The 19051-nt window shown below is 41.6% G+C and overlaps 5 protein-coding genes across 5 annotated transcripts; 2 read left to right on the forward strand and 3 right to left on the reverse strand.

The window, feature by feature from the left end:
- Positions 1-530: 530 nt before the first annotated feature.
- Positions 531-4166, reverse strand: EAE98_007665 (uncharacterized protein). Its single transcript, XM_038955288.1, has 5 exons — positions 4125-4166; positions 3607-4042; positions 3043-3387; positions 2474-2991; positions 531-2420 (listed from the first exon to the last, which is right to left on the reverse strand). The coding sequence occupies exons 3-5, from the start codon at positions 3320-3322 to the stop codon at positions 741-743; spliced, it is 2478 nt and encodes an 825-aa protein (XP_038808466.1). The 5' UTR covers positions 3323-3387; positions 3607-4042; positions 4125-4166; the 3' UTR covers positions 531-740.
- Positions 4167-6481: 2315 nt separating this feature from the next.
- On the forward strand, positions 6482-7960 carry EAE98_007666 (uncharacterized protein; the record flags this gene model as incomplete). Its single annotated transcript, XM_038955289.1, has 3 exons — positions 6482-6940; positions 7003-7781; positions 7837-7960. 3 exons carry the CDS (start codon positions 6482-6484, stop codon positions 7958-7960), a joined length of 1362 nt encoding a protein of 453 aa, XP_038808467.1.
- Positions 7961-11454: 3494 nt separating this feature from the next.
- EAE98_007667 (uncharacterized protein) lies at positions 11455-13445 on the reverse strand (the record flags this gene model as incomplete). The annotated part of the gene is made up of 6 exons (XM_038955290.1): positions 11455-11731; positions 11908-11979; positions 12114-12306; positions 12467-12647; positions 12823-12921; positions 13304-13445. The coding sequence occupies 6 exons, from the start codon at positions 13443-13445 to the stop codon at positions 11705-11707; spliced, it is 714 nt and encodes a 237-aa protein (XP_038808468.1). The 3' UTR covers positions 11455-11704.
- A 1089-nt stretch (positions 13446-14534) lies between these two features.
- Positions 14535-16103, reverse strand: EAE98_007668 (uncharacterized protein; the record flags this gene model as incomplete). The annotated part of the gene is made up of 3 exons (XM_038955291.1): positions 14535-14586; positions 14640-15502; positions 15540-16103. 3 exons carry the CDS (start codon positions 16101-16103, stop codon positions 14535-14537), a joined length of 1479 nt encoding a protein of 492 aa, XP_038808469.1.
- A 1494-nt stretch (positions 16104-17597) lies between these two features.
- On the forward strand, positions 17598-18685 carry EAE98_007669 (uncharacterized protein; the record flags this gene model as incomplete). The annotated part of the gene is made up of 2 exons (XM_038955292.1): positions 17598-17708; positions 17771-18685. The coding sequence occupies 2 exons, from the start codon at positions 17598-17600 to the stop codon at positions 18683-18685; spliced, it is 1026 nt and encodes a 341-aa protein (XP_038808470.1).
- Positions 18686-19051: the final 366 nt, after the last annotated feature.

The following is a 19051-nucleotide window of genomic DNA, read 5'->3' on the forward strand; positions in this document are numbered from 1 at the left end:
TTATTGAGAGGTTATAAGTGAGACAATTTCAAGATCGAGTTGTGAGAGAACTTCGTGGATAACTAAGTTTAAAACCCCCCCGCCTCGCTTTATCGTCATCATAATATGATCTACCAACATGTTGGAATGATATTAATGTTAGGAAGGATTCATCCTATCTTATCTAAGAACTTTGGATCATTGGGCTGCGGCACATGTTTAGAGCGGTTGGAATTGCTTTTTTTTGTTCGATAAGAGGAGATTGATACTTACTATTGGACTGATGAACAAGCGTATGACAAGCTCAGCCCTTTTGTGTTTTGCGCTACAAGTTGACATTGGCATGTAGAGTTGTAAAGCATACAAATCTAGCACAGTGAATTCCTATCTATGCTCGAGCTGGCTTGGTGCGTTTGGCTTGATGGAATCATAAATTCGCGGCGTAGCATGCAACTGCATAAGTGACGGAGCCTATATAAGTGACACAGGCCGACGACGGCAAGGAAAACTTCAATATCACGATTTCGTGTTGCAAACCAAACACGAAGGGGGAATTTTCACAGAAATAAATCTTTGTGTATTATTCAAGGACGTGAATGCAAATCCGGTACGTGACCATTACTTCGTATAGAAACAGCCCGACCAGTCATCCAACATCCTGGCAACCCCATAATTTTATCATCATATCCAAGCACTCGTGGTATCAAAACGACCAAAAAAGTAACCAATCCAAAAACAAAAACGTCAGAAATCCCCAAAATTTAAGCCACAACCCCAGTATCCCTACCTCCTCTTTCCTCAAACGCCTCTCTTGCTTTAACATTAGCCACTGCACTCTGGAACGCACTCGTAAGATCGACGTGGAACAATGGTCTATTGAGACCGGTAACAACAGCTGTTCTCGACCTCGTGACGTTCTTCGACACAGCTTTTAAATCACTGCCACTTCCACTCTCACTATCTCCTCTAATTTGATCTCCATTTCTCAGATCCCGTTCGCGCGTTCGCTGTTCCTTAATTTCTTTTTCGTTGGTTTCAGCTTCTGCTGCTGCTGCCGCACTATCTTGACCTCCCATTTCCGCAACCGAGAAAATAGGCTTCCAGCGGTGTGATCCTTCTTCCTCGGGAGTTGGGTATCCGAATCCAGCGGCAACGAGAGCACGTTTGGTCCAGCGGTTATTGATAGAGGTGAAATGCCAGTCTACGACTGAAGGAGACGCATAAGTATCCAGTTGATTACGGACATCGATGAGTTGTTGGATGGAGGTTATATCGACATTATTAACGGAGCTGAAGTCGAGGATGATAGCTTTGAGGGTAGGGCGGTCGCTATGATCTTCAGGAGCTTTGCCGCGACGTGGACCGGGGTCATTCCATGGGCGATCACCAGGTCGAGCGTAATGGTCAGGGTTGGTTCGACGGGTTGTTGCAAAAATTGTATTGGTAAGGTGATCGAGATAGTGATTGGCGTTTGGATAATTAAATCCTTCTGAGAATCGATAGATGAAGATGCCAGGATAAGGAGTTTGAACATCAACCTCTGGATTAGTTCCATCACCGTGGTCGAAAGGAAGGAAGACTGTTCGAGATCCAGAATCTTCGAATTGAGTGGCATCAGATTTTGGGAAGGTGCCATTGTCGGCCAAAGGTGCTGATCTATATTCGGCAATTTCACCTCCGATTGAAGTAACCTTGACTTTACCAAGAAAGCGTCCTCTAGCCTTAATGATTCGGAAAATGAGAACGGCGAATGAAACGCAAATGGTTACGTAGATACCATCTTCAATGGTGGTAAAAACGGTAACAATGACACCTGCGAAGAAAATCGGAACCTCGAGAGGGGATACACGCCAGAATTGATAGACGGTATTTGGGGGCGTGATGAGATCTCCGACAGCGTGAATAATGACTGCAGACAAAGCTGCACTTGGAATGTAAAAGAAGACTGCCGTAAGTGCGTAGATAGCAAGAAGAACAACGACAGCGGTTATGACACCAGCGAATGGAGTTCGAACACCAGCCTTCGATTTGATAGCTGTACGAGAGAAAGAACCGGTGACTGGATAACCACCAAGGAAAGCACCAAAGATGTTGGTGACACCAATAGCTACCATCTCCTGAGATGGGTTGATAACATAGTTGTTGACACGTCCGAAGGATTTCGAAATTGCGATGTGCTCGATAAGGAGAACGATGACAGTGGCCGGTAAATCTCCTACAAAGACGTTGATAATCGAAGAGTTGACTTCTGGCACAGCAGCATTTTGAAATCCTCGTGGAACTTTACCAAGAATCTTGAAGAGTGGCTTTTTGCGATGATGCATGTTTACAAGCCAACTAACCAATGTATATAACAAAATGACAAATACGGTTCGAAGAGTTGCGGCGAAGAAGAATGTTCTTTTGTGGTTTGGGAACTTCTTAGCTCCATAATTACAAGCCTAAAAATGATAATCAGTAATGATCAAGGTGTTGGCAAAGGTTCACAACTTACAGCTCTGAGCGCATATAACAGGAAAAGGGCTGTCAAGCCGATGGCTGCATCAAGTTTTGTATTGGGAAGACCCTTCAATGTGTTGATCACAACCTTATAGGTTGAAGCTCTGGAGCTGAAGCCTGTGATACCCATCAAGGTTGGAACTTGTCCAACAGCAATATTGATAGCGGAACCAGTCATGAATGCCGAAATTGAAGTGAGAGAAATCAAGTCGACAATCCAACCGCATCGAATAAGTCCAATAAAAGCGATGATGCAACCGGCAATTACAGCCAAACAAGATGCAATGACATGACCAGGAACATCAGGATGGGTGACAGCAGCTTTCACCAAAATTTGACCAACGAGAGTCGACATGACAGCAACAGGTCCGATAGTGATATCCTTTGACGTAGCGAAGAACCAGTAGACAAGAACTCCCATGAAGGATGAGTAAAGACCGAATTGAGGTTTGAGCTCAGCGAGGGTAGCATAAGCCATACCCTGAGGTACGACGACAGCACCAATAGTAATACCTGATCGACATTAACCATCAGACTCATCAGAAAGCATTCGGTGCTACTCACCAGCTACCAAATCTCCAAACAACCATTGCAGATTATAGCAGCCAATCCAACTTAAAAATGGAAATAGCGAGCGGCCATAAGCGGCGAGATCGTGTCGACTTGGAAGGGTATCCTGGATCCATTCTAGACTTCGAGGTTCTTCCTCTACGAATGTATCGGCTGTTTGAATGGAAAAGACTGACTCTCCTCGTAGAATCTCCTGACTGTTGAGTTCATCGCGATAGTTGAGTTTGATACCAAGGACCTTCGCCAATCCATGGCCAACTTTGGTAGCAGCCATTGTGGTAAAAAGCAACTTGGCTGTGAAACCTGAGAGAGCGGAAGATTAAGTGGACAGGAAAAAGGCTATTCCGCAAAGGGTGGGTGTCAGTAGATCTGACCTGACAGATATGACAAGGCGATCTGCAAGTTACTCCCAGATGGTTATCCAAGAATCTGTAACTTTATGAGCGGATGCAGGGCTGATATAGCCGTATCTGCTCCCAGAAAGTCGGGTCGAAATCAGATGATTTTATCTGACAATTGAAGAAAAATGGGAATTAATGAAAAGTAAAATTGTCTTACATCGGAACTATTCAAATGCAGGTCGAAGGCTGGAATAGATAGTGCAATTTCTAATTGTAAAAAAAAGAGGCTTTTGTTCTCGAAAGACTTGAAAAGGTAAGACGTGATCCAAGAGTGGCATTCAGCAATTGACCTCTTTGAAATTTGGGGGTGCGCCACCAATGTATTGCGTGCTCGTGGATGAATAAGATGGAAGAGAGAAGAGCAAAGGAAACGACCAGGTAAATAAGTGAATCCCTGTGTGTAACCTTAGGCTGATCCGGAATTTGGAGCTTTTTGAATTGAAATACTTTGGTAGTAGACGTCAAGCCAAGTCTAATGGGCTTGCAAATTCTTCGAGTTTGGGGGTTTTAATATTATACTACTGTGAAGCTAGAACGACTTGCGGGAGATTTGTCTCGAAATGGAAGAGGATATTCGTGGTGACGGGATCGTGCTGGAGAGATGGCATTAGTTGACAAGGGTACAATATAAAGTGGTTTGATGGATGTACATCTAAAAATGGTGGAAGTACTTACTTATGGTAATAATCCAATGATAATTATTAAGAATGGGTTTGGCATGTATTTTAATTGGTATTCTCTGAATTTCTAGAATTCGATTTTCTTGTTATGGGGACGTGGAGATGGCAGTAGCGGATGGCTACTCTTTCTTGATACAACTACAACAGGGTAGGGAGTATCCTACAACTTTGAGATGTATCGAGACTCAAGACTCAAGACTCAAGACTCAAGAAGAGGTCCTGTAGGTACTCTAGACTCGAGAAAAAGCGCTTCAATCTCCAAGGGACCAAGGGTATAAGTTTGAACCTCAATTCACCATCAAATGTCTTGAATTGATTTGGGTGTAAACGTAACCACAGGTATTCGGTGTACGAATAATATGGGGAAGTCATTTATCAAGGGGGGAGGGGGATTAGAAATACACTCTGGCCATTTCTCAAGCCATTTCTTTTACCCATTTCTTCTCAGAGCGGAGTTCTTCTCTAACATAAAATTCTCTTCTTTTCATAGGTAGTCTCGGTAGTATACTACGAGACTACGTACTGTCCTGTCAGTCTATTTCATGGCAAAGTTGATCTAGTGTTACATGTACCACATTTTAGTGGATATGTAATCATCATTACCATTGTTACCATAATTATGCTTTCTTTACCCCGATCTTAATTTGGTTGAACACAGAGTTTCCGCCTAGATCTTCCGTAGAAATCTCCAAGGAGAGCAAGGGAACCAAGGGAAATGGGGACAGCTCTTTGTGAATCCGGAACAAAATAAATGGACTTGTAGTGGATGAAGTGGGCGAGGTGGGAATATTTTCAACATGTCGACGTATTTGCCGAGCACGCAATTCGCTAAAATTGATCTAGTTTTTCGAAATTATAAATTAGTGTCAAGCGAAGAAGGAGATACTGCGTAGATCTCCAGGGACCAAAAGAAGACAAAGGAAAGCATTAAAAAGAGCTTTCTTTCCATCTGGAATCTTGAAAATGTGAACAGCTGAAAACTCTATTGTGTACATTATCCAATCATTGGCGGCAAGGAATAAAGAGGAAAGGGGAGTTTGAATAAAGAAATGAAGGAATGAATCATTGAAATGGCGTTTTCTCCTTGATTTCCTCATGAGTCTATTGTCTAGGGAGTAAATAAAAGATCAGCTCTTCATGATTTTTGACAATTTCACAAAGCTGTCTGTCTCTTTCAACTTTCAAGCAGTAGATTCGGCTATTGCCAGGCAAGGGTAGCTCAAACCTTGTTCATGCAAGTTGCAGCACGCGGATTATCCATTGGGAAATGTCCACCCAATGACCGTTTTGCTTCATGATGCAATGGGAGGGATGAAGATCGCAATCCGATAAGATACGATAAGGATGAGAAGAGGCTTGAAAAGCTCACAGACATCATGATAATTTCAAAATTCTGGAGGCTTGAAAGGCTTGGAGGCTTAAAAGCTAATATTTCTGAGCTGAGATCTATATTGTAAATGGGATGGAGTGCAAAATTGTATTTTGATTATTGAACATCGAGACCACCAGACTGGAGATGGTATCTTTCCCTTACCAACAAGAACCCGCGGAGATGAGGGTGAAGGAACCTCCCGTCAGCCAAATGTCTTGGGAGATACAATATGAGTTAGTCCTAACAATAGGGTCTGCGGATGGAGCGTTTGGGGCTGATAAAAGAGTATTCACCGCGTCGATGAGAGATATTGTCGAGAACGCATTCAAAATCCGATCAAGCTTCCTCTTTTGCCTCCAAATTTCCAAGATTTGAAGACTCATGTCGAAGTGGAAGATTGATTCTATATCACATGATATTTAACCACGTGATGGTATTTTCATGCGGCCTTTCGCGGTCTTCCAGACTCTGTATCCGTACCTAGGTCCCTTGTCGACATGTTGTTGGGTTGAAGTCAAAGCAGAAAGACAGTGAGAAGGACATTATTGTCATTCGACTTCAATCAGCATCTGAACGAAGTGTTGATAATTGATAATATCGTTGTAGGTTTGTACATTAGGTAGGTAGGTTTTTGTGGTTGTCGTAAGTTATGTATGTATAATAAGTATTATCACGAAAATTCGCGGTTTACCAGCCCCAGCTTCACTTTAACCACACTTCACACTTCAGACTTCAGACTTCAGACTTCACTCCTCGCTCAGACTTCTGCTGACATGACAACAACTCAATTTGATAACAGACAGTACAATAGAAGATAGAACGATACCATACTTCATGTGATTGTGATTGATTGTATTCACATCATCATATTCACATACTAGGTAATCATATTCACCATTTTGGATCTCACGAACAAACAATCGAATTTATTATCCTCACTCCATCACTCAATCCGTATCAACAAACAATGCGATAGCAAAATGGCATCTTCATCCCCCACCAAAGACGCCTTTCAATTTCCTACACTGGCCCCTCCAAATCATTCTGCCCTCAATCCGCCAGCATCTCCCCGCCGAGCTTTAAGAAGATTACAGTCCGCGCACACTCTAGGTTCATCATTCAATCAACCATCCCTGATCTCACAACAACATAAGCAAGCTTTGCAAAAGATTATTCCGCCCGTGCCAAAAGATGCCACACAATCCTCAACGACAACTCATTCCAGAGCAAGATCCAATAGTGATGTAACGAACATAGTCCCAGTCCCAACTTCTTCCATGAGGCGCCCTACATCAAACAGAAAACTTACTGCGACAGAAAGTATGTCGTTGGATCTTCTACTTAGAGAGGGCCCCCCCGATGGAGATATAATTGGAAGTTTGGAGAGTATGAGATTGAAGATATTGGATCAAGGGGTCAAGAGTGATAGCGATGGAATGGTTTGTCAATCCCTCCCCCTCCACTCCACCACTTCTGCTAACAAATACTTATTTGTCAATAGTCCTCTTTGCGCATTTACATCTGGCTTATATTACTCAATGCACCTACCCTTGAAACCGACGCATATCTCTCTCTGATCCATCGCGGTGCATCTCCCGCATATTCCAAAATTCGAAATGATACCTTTCGAACTCTAGCCACCGATCCTCTTTTTCGACGTCGAGTTAGTGAAGCAAGCTTAATCCGACTTTTAAATGCAGTAGCATGGAGATTGCACGATGCGAAAGAGGCGCGAGCAGAATACAGAAATATACAGAATAGACAGATTATGGACGCGGCTATTCAAGGTTCTCCGGAACGAGGTTCATCATCACCCAGTATGAGATCTAGAGCTCGTGCTCTGACTTTAACAACGGAAGGTTCTGATGTCGGGGCTGGAGAACCGGGTACATATGTTCAAGGCATGAATGTACTCGCTGCACCCTTTCTCTATGCTGCCCGTAGCGAATCTGAAGCATTCGCTGCTTTTCATCGCTTCATAACAACCGAAGTTCCTGGTTATGTGAGAGGTGCTATGGATGGTGTCCATAAAGGACTCGCATTAGTGGATAAAGTTCTAGCTATTGTTGATCCAAAATTGAGTCTTTATCTGATTGGAAAGGGTATGAGTGCAGAAATTTATGCTTTCCCTTCAGTACTCACTCTATGCGCATGTACTCCCCCATTACCCGAGGTACTTCGTCTTTGGGATTTCTTATTTGCCTACGGTGCTCATCTCAATATTCTTTGTATTGTGGCACAACTCGTTATTCTCAGGCATTCAATAATGAGTTCTCCTAGGTAAGTTCTGGGGGTTGCTTCTATTATATATGAATTCAACTAACGAAAATCAAAGTCCTACGAAGATTCTCAGATCTTTCCCTCCTTTACAAGCGGACACCATTAAAGAAGTTACACTTACTATCATCAAGAAAATTCCGGATGATGTTTATGCGGAAATCGTTGCGCATGCTAAATAGTCTATTGACATGCATGGCGGGTGGGCGTTGTACATTGCGTTGGATGACAAAAGTGAAAGTTTGAGATGGGCTGAATGTTTGCTATATGTTCGAATGATATCATGATAAGGTTATGTTTTGAGAAAAAAATGATCAATTGGTTGGATTGGATTGCATGAGGCTGGTTTCGGGTTGGTCGGTCTGGGGAGGTTCTGGGTTGGATGAATGGGTATGAATATGAATATGAATATGAATATGAATTAATGATATTGGAGGGGAAGTAATTTTTTCCAAGTATAATAAGCTTGAGTGTAATATATTTATTTGTATACCGGTCTACGTCTATTTGAAACTTTAGTGGCCGGGTGATCTTCTTCGCTTTTCTGAAGTTTGAATTACTGTTTCTGGTGGCTATGCGAATGTTTAATCTAGCTTCTTCAAAACTCATCCTCCTTTTCTCTCCCTCTGGGTTTCTCTTCGAATACTAGGTAGGTATGCACTAACACTGCAAGATATTCTTCGCGTCTTCAAAATGTTGCGTTAAGGCTTTTTGTTTATTTGATGAATAATGAGTGGGTGGGTGAGAGTGTGCTTGTGTATGTGCTTGGCTTGTATATGTATATGTATATGTATATGTATGTGTGTGCTTGGCTTGTATATGTGTGTATATGTATGAAAACGCATGATGAGATGAAGAGAGAGATGGATAGGTATACGTATTAGAATTAGAGAGACAGATGCTATACGTTCATAGAGAATAAATGGGAAGGGGGGGGAGGAGGGGGGAGTTAGTAAGGTTAGATGAGGAGGAGAGTATTATAGTATAGTATAGTAGAGTATATCCCTAACATACATATTTTAAAATACGATTTATAATTGGAAGCTGATTGATTGAGAAAAAATACTGATGTTCTGTATAGCGAACATTAAAAGTTAGGAAATAGATTGGAATAGATTAGAAAGGTATTATTAATAGGTATAGTAATTATAAATGATATATGAAATGTAATTGATTGATATCTTTATATTTTTTGAATTGAGAGTTTTCTAATGATATAATTTTTATATTAATAAGTTATAGTTGATGAAAGAAATAATTGATTAAAGAATAGATTGAAGATTTGAAGAGATTGAAGATTTTAAAGAATGGAATAAATGTTTTTGATTGGTTTGGAGGTTTGGGATTTGTGATAAGAGAGATAAGGATTAAGAAAGAGGGAGGGGGATTAGAAAGGGGAGGGAGATTAGAAAGAGGAGGGGGATTAGAAAGAGGAGGGGAATTAGAAAGAGGAGGGGAATTAGAAAGAGGAGGGAGAGAGGGAGGGGGATTAGAAAGGGGAGGGGGATTAGAAAGGGGAGGGGATTAGAAAGAGGAGGGGATTAGAAAGGGGAGGAGGGGGATTAGAAAGAGGAGGGGAGGGGAAAGGGGAGGGGGAGGGGAGGGGATTAGATTTAAAAAAAGAATTAGATTTATAAAAAAGAATTAGATTTATAAAATAGAGATTAGATTTATAAGAAGGGAATTAGTTTATTAGATTTAGGCTTAAAGGCGCCTTCGGCGCCCTTATACGAGCTAGAAGCGAGAGGCTAGCGAAATCTATTTATTATTATTATTATTATTATTATTATTATTATTATTATTATTATTATTATTATTATTATTATTATTATTATTATTATTCTTATTATTATTATATTATTATTATTATTATTATTTATTATTATATTATTATTATATATTATTGTTATATTGTATTATTATTATTATTATTATTATTATTATTATTATTATTATTATTATTATTATTATTATTATTATTATTATTATTATTATTATTATTATTATTATTATTATTATTATTATTATTATTATTATTATTATTATTATTCGAACTTCGGGGTTAAATATACCCCACTTAAGCCTGTGCACAGACCACCACTCCAAAAAGCTTATAATCTCTGAATAGCTTTAAAAGTTTTAAAAGCTTCAAAATTTATATTTTAATTAGGATTTTAAAAGCTGCGTAGTACGAGTGTAGGCGTAGGTTTTGAGTAGTGTTAAAATAACTACGGAGAGTGCTAGCGAGGCTGTAGTTATTTTTAGCCACGAAGGGCCGAGAAAAAGCTCGTATAGTATAATAAAAGAAATACTAAAGAATTATAGTACTGGTTGGTTGAGGAAATCTCGTGTGTATGGATGTGGATGTTGATGTGGATGTTGATGTTGATATTGATATACTGGTATTAGCTATATAAAGTATCTTGATAGGTTGGGATACTTGTAGAAAGTTGAGTATGGTGGTTGGGGAGCTGGGGAGGATTGTGGATATTGTATATTGTATATTGTAGGTAGTTTGATTTTGATTTTGATTTTGATTTTGATTTTGATTTGGATGGGATTTGGATGGGATTTGGATGGGATTTGGATGGGATTTGGATGGGATTTGGATGGGATTTGGATGGGATTTGGATGGGATTTGGATGGGATTTGGATGGGATTTGGATGGGATTTGGATGGGATTTGGATGGGATTTGGATGGGATTTGGATGGGATTTGGATGGGATTTGATTTGATTTTGATTTTGGATTTGGATGGGATGGGATGGGATGGAAGTGAGTGTAGTGTAGTGTAGTGTGTAAGAGAGATAGCGAGTGAGCATTAGGGGGGGGGGTATGTGTAGATAGAGGGGAGTGGGAGTAAGTATGGGAATAGAAGTAGAAGTAGAAGTAGCACTGCCTCGAAGTAAAGTAGCCGTAAAGTCGCAATCGCCTACCCGTAGCCCTGCACATAGCCCTAAAGTCGACATAAAATACCCTCCCGTAAAAATCCCACTCAAAGTAAAAATAAAATCCCGTAGCCTGAACCCACCTAGAAAAAAAGTAGCAGTCGCCATGGCCCTCGCGCCGTTCTCCTCACTCGCGGATTCATCCTTCCTAGTTTTATATCCTCTGCTCTTCCCTTCTTCGTATTCCAGCTCTCCCTCTCTCGCCTACCCACCCAGCACCTCTTCCTATTCAGTTTTCCACCGTCTATCTATCATTCATTAGTTTCTTCTCATCTCTTTCCTCTCCCCTCCTCCTTATATACAACTAAATTCTCCAGGGCTAACTGAATACAACGAAATGAGATTGACTACTCGGGAGTTGATTGTTATATTAGGTATCTATACATTCATACCTACCTAGGTGGGTATTGGAGATATAATATAATATTATATTTATTAAGAGTAATTCGTATAGACAGATAGATAGATAGATAAATGATAAGTATATATTAAGATGAAATATTATATATCTCAGCATATCTGTAAAAGATTTATATGATATAATATCACATCATATCATAGATAGAAAACAAATCCCAATATGAAAATCTACTGAGAACTTTATTAAACGTATATATATTATATATAACATATATATATACGAGGTACCTAGGTAGGTACTTAGTAGTTATACTTCGGAGCAAAAACTAAAGACTTCTTTTATTACATAAGATGAGAATCTCAGTTCATGTGATTAGGTATTCAATACAGAGCTCATAGTAGAGCATATTCAAAGATGGTTTGAGGATATTGAGGAGTTATTGTTTGATATATGTATATGATACTCAACAACCCATACATATTTGACTTTGAGAATCCCAAAATGGAAGACTGAGGGAGGGATATTTGTATGGATATTGGATATGGGATATGGGAGTATGTATTGGATTGTATGAATTGGATTGTAATGCAGAAATATCTATCAATCCGCATCGCACACTCATGCATTTTTAAATGCTACATGGAACTGATATATATGAGTTAGCCATCTCTTCTCTCGACTCTGCAATACTTTTCTTATATCCTATCCCTCTTCTCACAATCTCTCTCATAATCCCATCCCGTCCCATCTCATCACATCCCATCCCATCTTATCATCTCCAGAAGATCAGAAGCAAAAAAAAAAGAAAAACGCAAACTCACCATGTCCACCCCACTCGTCCCCTTTCCCAAATATCCTATAGTGTCCGCAAATTCCTTTGTCTCTCTAAATGCCTATATTTCAAATCTCACATTAGCCCCAAAATTCTTCCATCTCCCCATCTATAGACTCCCACCACTATATCAAAACCGGCCTCAAATTTGCAAGATTCGAAAAAGAAACTACAAAGTAATAAATGAATACCCACCATATGAGCCTCCTTATTCTCCCACCCTATCATTATAATCAAAGCTTTCCCCTTTTCTTCCTCCATCGTCTCTTTATTCTTAGCGATCTTCTCAATTACCTCTCCGGAATCTATCACGCCAAGAAACCCCGCGATTTTCTTTTCCGAGTGAAGTTTGCGGATTGCCGTTTTGAAGTTTTCTACTCCCTGTTTACTCCTCTTAGTCTTCTACTTGATCTGATTCTCATCCTCTTATTCTCACTCTTCTTTCAATTCATCGAAATTTAGGTTTGGATTTGGATGGAAACAACAAATGATAAATAATGATAAAACACCACCCACCTCAAGAAAAACATCCTCCACATCAAAAAAACGTAGCAACTTCCATTACTCCCCCCTTCTGCCCCGCATTTCCTTTTGCAATAGCGCCCGCAACATCCAATTTGCTTGCGTGTATGATTTCCACACTGCCCATAATCGGCTGCAGGTTTTCTAGAAAGGCTGGGTAGGCTGGCGAATCCATAAAAGCTTTGTGGAGAGCGAGGGATGTCCAGTCTTTGGATTGGGGGTTAGTATAGATATAGATAGAATTGAACTTGTGTAGGAAGATAGTGGAAGACATGAATGGAGGGGATAGATATGAAGAGAAAAAAGAGCAAACGATAAGTGACAGGAGAGTTCTCAACGTAGTCAAAATCAGTAAAAGAAGCAATAAAAGGGGAAAACAAACCAATACACCAAATCAACACTCCCTCATCCTCCAATGTTCCGCCGTAATAAGAATTTGTACATCCTTTTTGGGCCGCAATTGTATCTAGAGTTTCACGCCCTATATAGGTTATATCGATTAGTCTGATTCTTTGAATTCTCTCCGTCCATCCTTCCATTCAGCCATTCATCCATCTATCCGTTCCATAAAGCCGAAATCGAACCGTGACAAGTTTGAATCCAAGCAAGCCATTCAATTACTCCCCACCCTATCCTTATCCCCATTCCCCTCATTCCAAACCGGATCTAACACACTCGTGATCACTTACCTCCCATCCGGTCAATCTCACTTCTAAGTTCTCACCTCTGGACTCTAATACCAAATATCCAAACCGTACTGCCCACTTGAAGCAATACCCTTCTTAGATCCATCCCCATACACAACCAGCTTACATGTATCTCATCCCCAATACCCCTCCTCCAGAAAAACAAAACACACTTACAAATCCTCGCCGCCTCTCCCGCGTCTCCCTCCCCGTCCCCCTCCAAATCCCCTCCCCCTATCTCCCCTCTCAACCCAATCCTCACCATTTCCGTGACCGGTCCATCATACCCAGACTCACTAACCACCGACCGCATAGCCATTTCGACACTATTTTCTTATTCCCTAACTCACGTAGCTATGATCGAATCTGTATCGATATCCCCAATACGTTTATCCACCAACCCTCTCGTACTTGCACGTATAGATCTTTCAAGATGTCCAAACCGTCCGGGTTATAACGTTATCCAAGTGCAAACAAAGTATCAAAACCGAAGCCGAAGCCGAAGACGAAATGGAAATCGGAAACAAGAATAGAATTCTGTGCTCAATACATCTATCTATACCAAGAGTTATATGATAGATAATAAATAATAAAAATCTATAGTGACAAGCCAGCAGCTAACATATCTGAAGTCTTACCTTACCGACCTACCTAGGTACTTAGTTACCCCACCCAACACGAACACGGCACTTATGATGTCAGCAGCTCAGATCACATCAACTCGTAAGTACACTCTGATTTCCGAACTCACTCACTCAAACTCACTCACTCACTAGATATCTCCTAGAAATCATCAAATCAATAGATATTAGTGATCCAACCCATATGGCAAAAGATCATATACACAAGATCACTAAACACAACACAACACAACACAACACAGCAAACAATTATATAATTCAAGTATCACCAAATCACAAATCCATCCCATCTATACATCATCATTCCATCTCACCTGACCTCACCTCAGCTCACCTCAATTTCAAATGCTTCTCTAATCCCACAAACACAATCAAGAGAACCTCATATCATGATAATATAGCAATTTTTCACAATTCATATCACCCTAGCCTATCATCCATCATGATTTTCCTTGCATACCAATTTCCCTATTAGCATCTTTCCCATCATTCTCGTTTCCATGCACTTGATTCCATCGCGGGTCAGATTTCCATCAATCAATCAGGATCTCATTGTCCCATCATTAACTTTTTTTATCAATTGCTTAGAGAGATCTTTTCACTCCCAAGGGAAATATACGCCATGAAAAAGCAAGCAAGCCACCATTCCGCCAACCAGGCCATTAACATCCATAAAAAGATTCATTTCTGATTGTTAATAGCACATATTGCCAAAGGAATTCCTTTTCCTTGCCCATATCTAACCCTTTTCATATATCAGCTTAAATTTAGCTTGAAGCTCTGTGACGTTCACTCTCTAGCCTTGAGTAGAGCATGTATCTATTCATATATTAGTAACATAAAAAATATAGTTAAAAGAAGAGGAAACTTACAAGGCCATTTGATTACACTCTGCCGTTCCTGTAATTGTAACCAGTCTCTCATTTGAATTATCTTGCGGCTCATTGATCTTAATGACACTACCACTGAGTTGTCTGATTTCATTAATCTTGGCACCGCCTTTGCCAATTATAGCTCCAACCATATCATTTGGAATAAAGATTTGTTGTGTTAAGGGTTGACCAGGGATAGCACCTGGCATAGGTTGACCTTGTGGGCCAGTAGCACCATGTGGTTGAGGAACAGCGTGGCCAGCTTGTTGTGGTTGTTGTGGGCCCACTCCACCATAACCGCCAACGGCTGGTGAAGCGTGTCCACCGTAATGTGCAGCAGCAGCTGGCTGTTGGTGAGGTGCCTGTCCTTGACCGTATGGTTGGGCATAGCTGTTTCCAGGAGTATGGTGAGATCCACGGTCAGAACGACGATGGTTGTCAGGGTGACCATAGTTTCCACCAGCTGGTTGTGGAACATATGGAACAACCTGCATACCACCTGGGACCACACCTGCAGGTCCACCACTTCTTGATGCATAAGCAGATGCAGCGGGACCACCGAATCTCTCTGTCAATTGTTCAAACAATGTGCTTCCAACATAATAGGTTGCAATATGAACGGCATCTGCAACACCAAGAACAACAAGTGATCTCTCAGTTGAGAGTGGAAGGTACGAATCGGAAGCATTCAAACGAGCCCCAGAAGCTTCTTGGATCTCTTTGATCCGAACACCACCTTTACCAATTATAGAACCAATCAAGATATGTGGAATAAGAAGGCGAAGAGGGTATGTCTTCGAGGTAGAGTCCGAAGGAGCTTCGAGAGGTTCGTTGTTCAATGTTCGAATTATCAAACCAAATGCCTACAAAAATTAGTTATGTTTCTTCAAATATCGAAACGAGCAAACATGCCTTGGCTACTGCATCAACAACACCACTGACAGTCAAGATTCTTTCCACTGCACCCTTTTGATAATCGCTGACTGTGCATTTTGCACCAGAAAGCTTTCGGACCAAGGAGACATTTTCTCCTCCCTTGCCAATGACGGTAGCAGCTTCGGCACTTGTAATTACGGATCGAACATGTATCCATCCACTTTCGTCGTGTGGGAGAGCATTTCCAGAGGAAGTGCCTTCGGTTTTAGTAGGAACCGTTGTTTGAATTGGTTGTGTTGCTTCAGTAGTAGGAGCATCAACGACCTCGGTATCTCCTTGAGCATCCTTCACTTCTTCTTTTACTCCATTGGCTTCATCAGGTTTCGCATCTCCATTTGGATTGGTGAGGACTGGGAGCTCGGTTTCGATAACCGATGGTTTCTTTTCTGAATCATCTTCACCCTTTACAATCTTATCTAAAGCAGGACGCTTGGCATCTGGTTGATCGCTTGGTGCAGAAGGGGATGATGGATCCTCAAGAGGACGTTTTGTAGATTGAGTGGGAGCTGTTGTAGGTGAGGCCGACATTTTCGATTGCTATTTGGTTAATCTCTTCTTTTGTATTTGCTTCACTTTAAGTTGAATAGTGATCGGAACGGGATTGGAAGATAAGTCAAATGACTATTTGGATTGATCGCTTTTTATGTACACCAGAAGAGTCTTCGAAGGAAAACGTGCTGGTGTTGGGGTCGGAGGAAGCAGGGAATGGAGCGTGTGCTTTGACGGGGACTGCGAATAAGAGAAGATATGTCGATAGGGGAGGAAGCAGATGTGGTGTAAAACAACAACTTGTAATAGACCTGCAAACTCTGGAAAGGGATTTTCTTGGAAGTTGGAAGGAGGGCGAATAATTTCTGTGATTGTGATGGATGTGAGGGTTTTGGAGGTGAAGATAACTGATTTTGAAGAATCCTCTTATTTTTGGGGAAGAAAAAAGCAGTATTAGGGACCTATCCTCAAACCTTAAGCTTTTCCACCAACGATTCCAAGTTATCGTTGTCTTGATGCTTTTCTTTAAAAGTACTGGTTTGCGTTCCCAGTTTTCAATTCCGATGATTGTTTAGCTTGCTGCGTGTTGGATCGAAAGTTGCAGGAGATGGAAATGGAGATGGAGATGGAGAAGCGACAAAGGGTAGATGGAGGTGAAATTCAGAGAGGTTGAAAATCGCGTAGATCTTTATTTCCCGAGGATCGTGGTTTACGTAGATAGATTGAGCGACTTAATTGAAGAAGTCGTTCCGATAATGAAGATGATGAAGAGGATGATATTTCAATGAAGAAGAGAGAAGGGGAATGAGAAGATGATGATTTAAAGAGATGTGCTAGATAGAATACCTAGGTAGGTAGATATTTCAAAAGAAAGTAGCAAACAAGAAAGAACCTTACGCGGTACTGGGGCGGTAGATCTGAGATGCGAGGGAAGCTCCACTAGCGTCAAAAAAGTTATGCTGTCGGTTTGGTCTGAGGCCTTTTGCTCTTTTGCTGCGGAGGTTTGGATTAATGCTTGCATAAAAGATGTGTATTTGTGCCTGAGATTCAAGGTTACCAGGCTTACATCAACTTTACATCAACTTCATACTTCACCTGGGCACGCATAGCAAATTTCAGAGTGACGCGGGAATGATGATAACTTCACCTCATTCATTGAATTGCAAGAAACAATACCATTTGATATTAATAAGCTGGTTTACGAGTCATATTGATCATTTATCAACCAAACAACCCTTCCCTTCCCGCATCTTTGACATAATATCATTCAATAACCCTTTTCGGCCCGCTCCTTTTCTTCAAAATAGAAACTGGTCTGCTTGTCACGACTTAATATATCCGTGCACATATAAAATCAAAGCATTGCACGTGTTTTTGGCTGTCAAATCGAAACACGCTACATTTCAACCTCTGCTCCTTGTCTCAAGTGGCTGTCGATCGAGAATGGAATGAGACAATTGAGAGGATCAATCAAGACATTTTCAATAACTTGTTAAAAATCAAACTTGTAACCCCTTACCCACTCCATCGACCATGGATATCGATCAAGACTCTCGAATCTCCGCCGCATATACAACGCGTCTCGACCAAACCCTCCAAGATCTTCAAGATCGAGTCAAGGAGCAAGAAGCTGCACTTGCAAAGGTGAATTTCCACTCCATACCATATCGATTTCTAAAAAATCTCAAGCTAACAATCCACCCTAGCTCCGAGCAAAAACCTCAATCCCCATATCTTCCGGACCATCACCAGACCCCCAAATTCACCTCCACCAACTCCGCGCTCTGAAACACGCATACGATACCCTCTCCGCCACACCCCCCTACCTCCCACCTCCCAAATCCGTCCTCCCCGCCCTCCTCGCCCACCGCACCACCACATCCTGCATCCAAGAAACCCAAGAATGCATCACCACCAGCTCACATGACCTCTCCACCATCACCACGCTCCTCCAAAAAGAAAAATCCGACCACCAAGATGCCCTCTCCATCCAATCCGCGCTCCAATCGCGCATTTCCGCCCTCACAACCCAACTCACGCAACAAACCCAAAAATCTCCCTCCCAGATCTTTTCCGAGCTGCAATCCTCCTTCCAAACAGGCAAAACACACTACGACACCGAAACGGGCAATCTCATCCGCGCATTCAATTCCTTCATCGATACACATCTCGCATCCATGCTCGCCGCCGAAGAACTCGGCGGCCCCATCGTAGGCGAAATGCTCTCCATCACTCCACAAACCCTCATCGCCGGTTTCAGCACGCAGGGAAAACCCAAAAAGCCCAAGGAAAACCCAAACATGGACAAGCGCCAGCGTCGCATCGACGAAATCTGGGGTCCCAAACCATCCCTCGACCCAGACGACGACGAGGACGAAGCAGAAGAAGAAGAAGAAGAAGAATGGGACGAAACACGTGCCGCCGCCGCAGAAATGCGCGAATTGGCCGAACAGCTGTTGAACGGATTATTGGAAGCCGATGAGAGTGGCTCGGGTGGATACGTCACGCTCGAGAGAGATAGTGCGGCGGCGAGATTCCTGGTCAGGAGTAAAGTGGCGCAGTATCATTTCAAGGATGCGCGGAAATTGAAGCTGGTTGATTTTGAAAAGGATATTGTGTGAATGGTTGCTTGTCTTGTAGTATATATACCCTTCCTTATTTAGATTACTAGATTACTACTTACCTAGTTTCGCAAGCTTCATACCTACCTATTCACCTAGATGCCTACTCTTGATCATAATGACTATTCTATCTATTCTATTCTATTCCCTCCCTCTCCCCTCTCCCCTCTCACAACCAACAACCAACAACCAACAACCAAAAACCAACAAACTAGACACCCCCTCATCCCCCATAATCCCCCACACACTAACTTATAATACCAGTACTCACTCCCCTTGCAAAAGAACTTATAAACCCAAAACCCAAACCCACAACTCACAATTCACAACCACAATCCCCCATACACTCATTCCGGTACTCCCTAC

Source organism: Botrytis deweyae (assembly GCF_014898535.1).
Source record: "Botrytis deweyae strain B1 chromosome Unknown BDEW_018, whole genome shotgun sequence".
NCBI lineage: Eukaryota > Fungi > Ascomycota > Leotiomycetes > Helotiales > Sclerotiniaceae > Botrytis > Botrytis deweyae.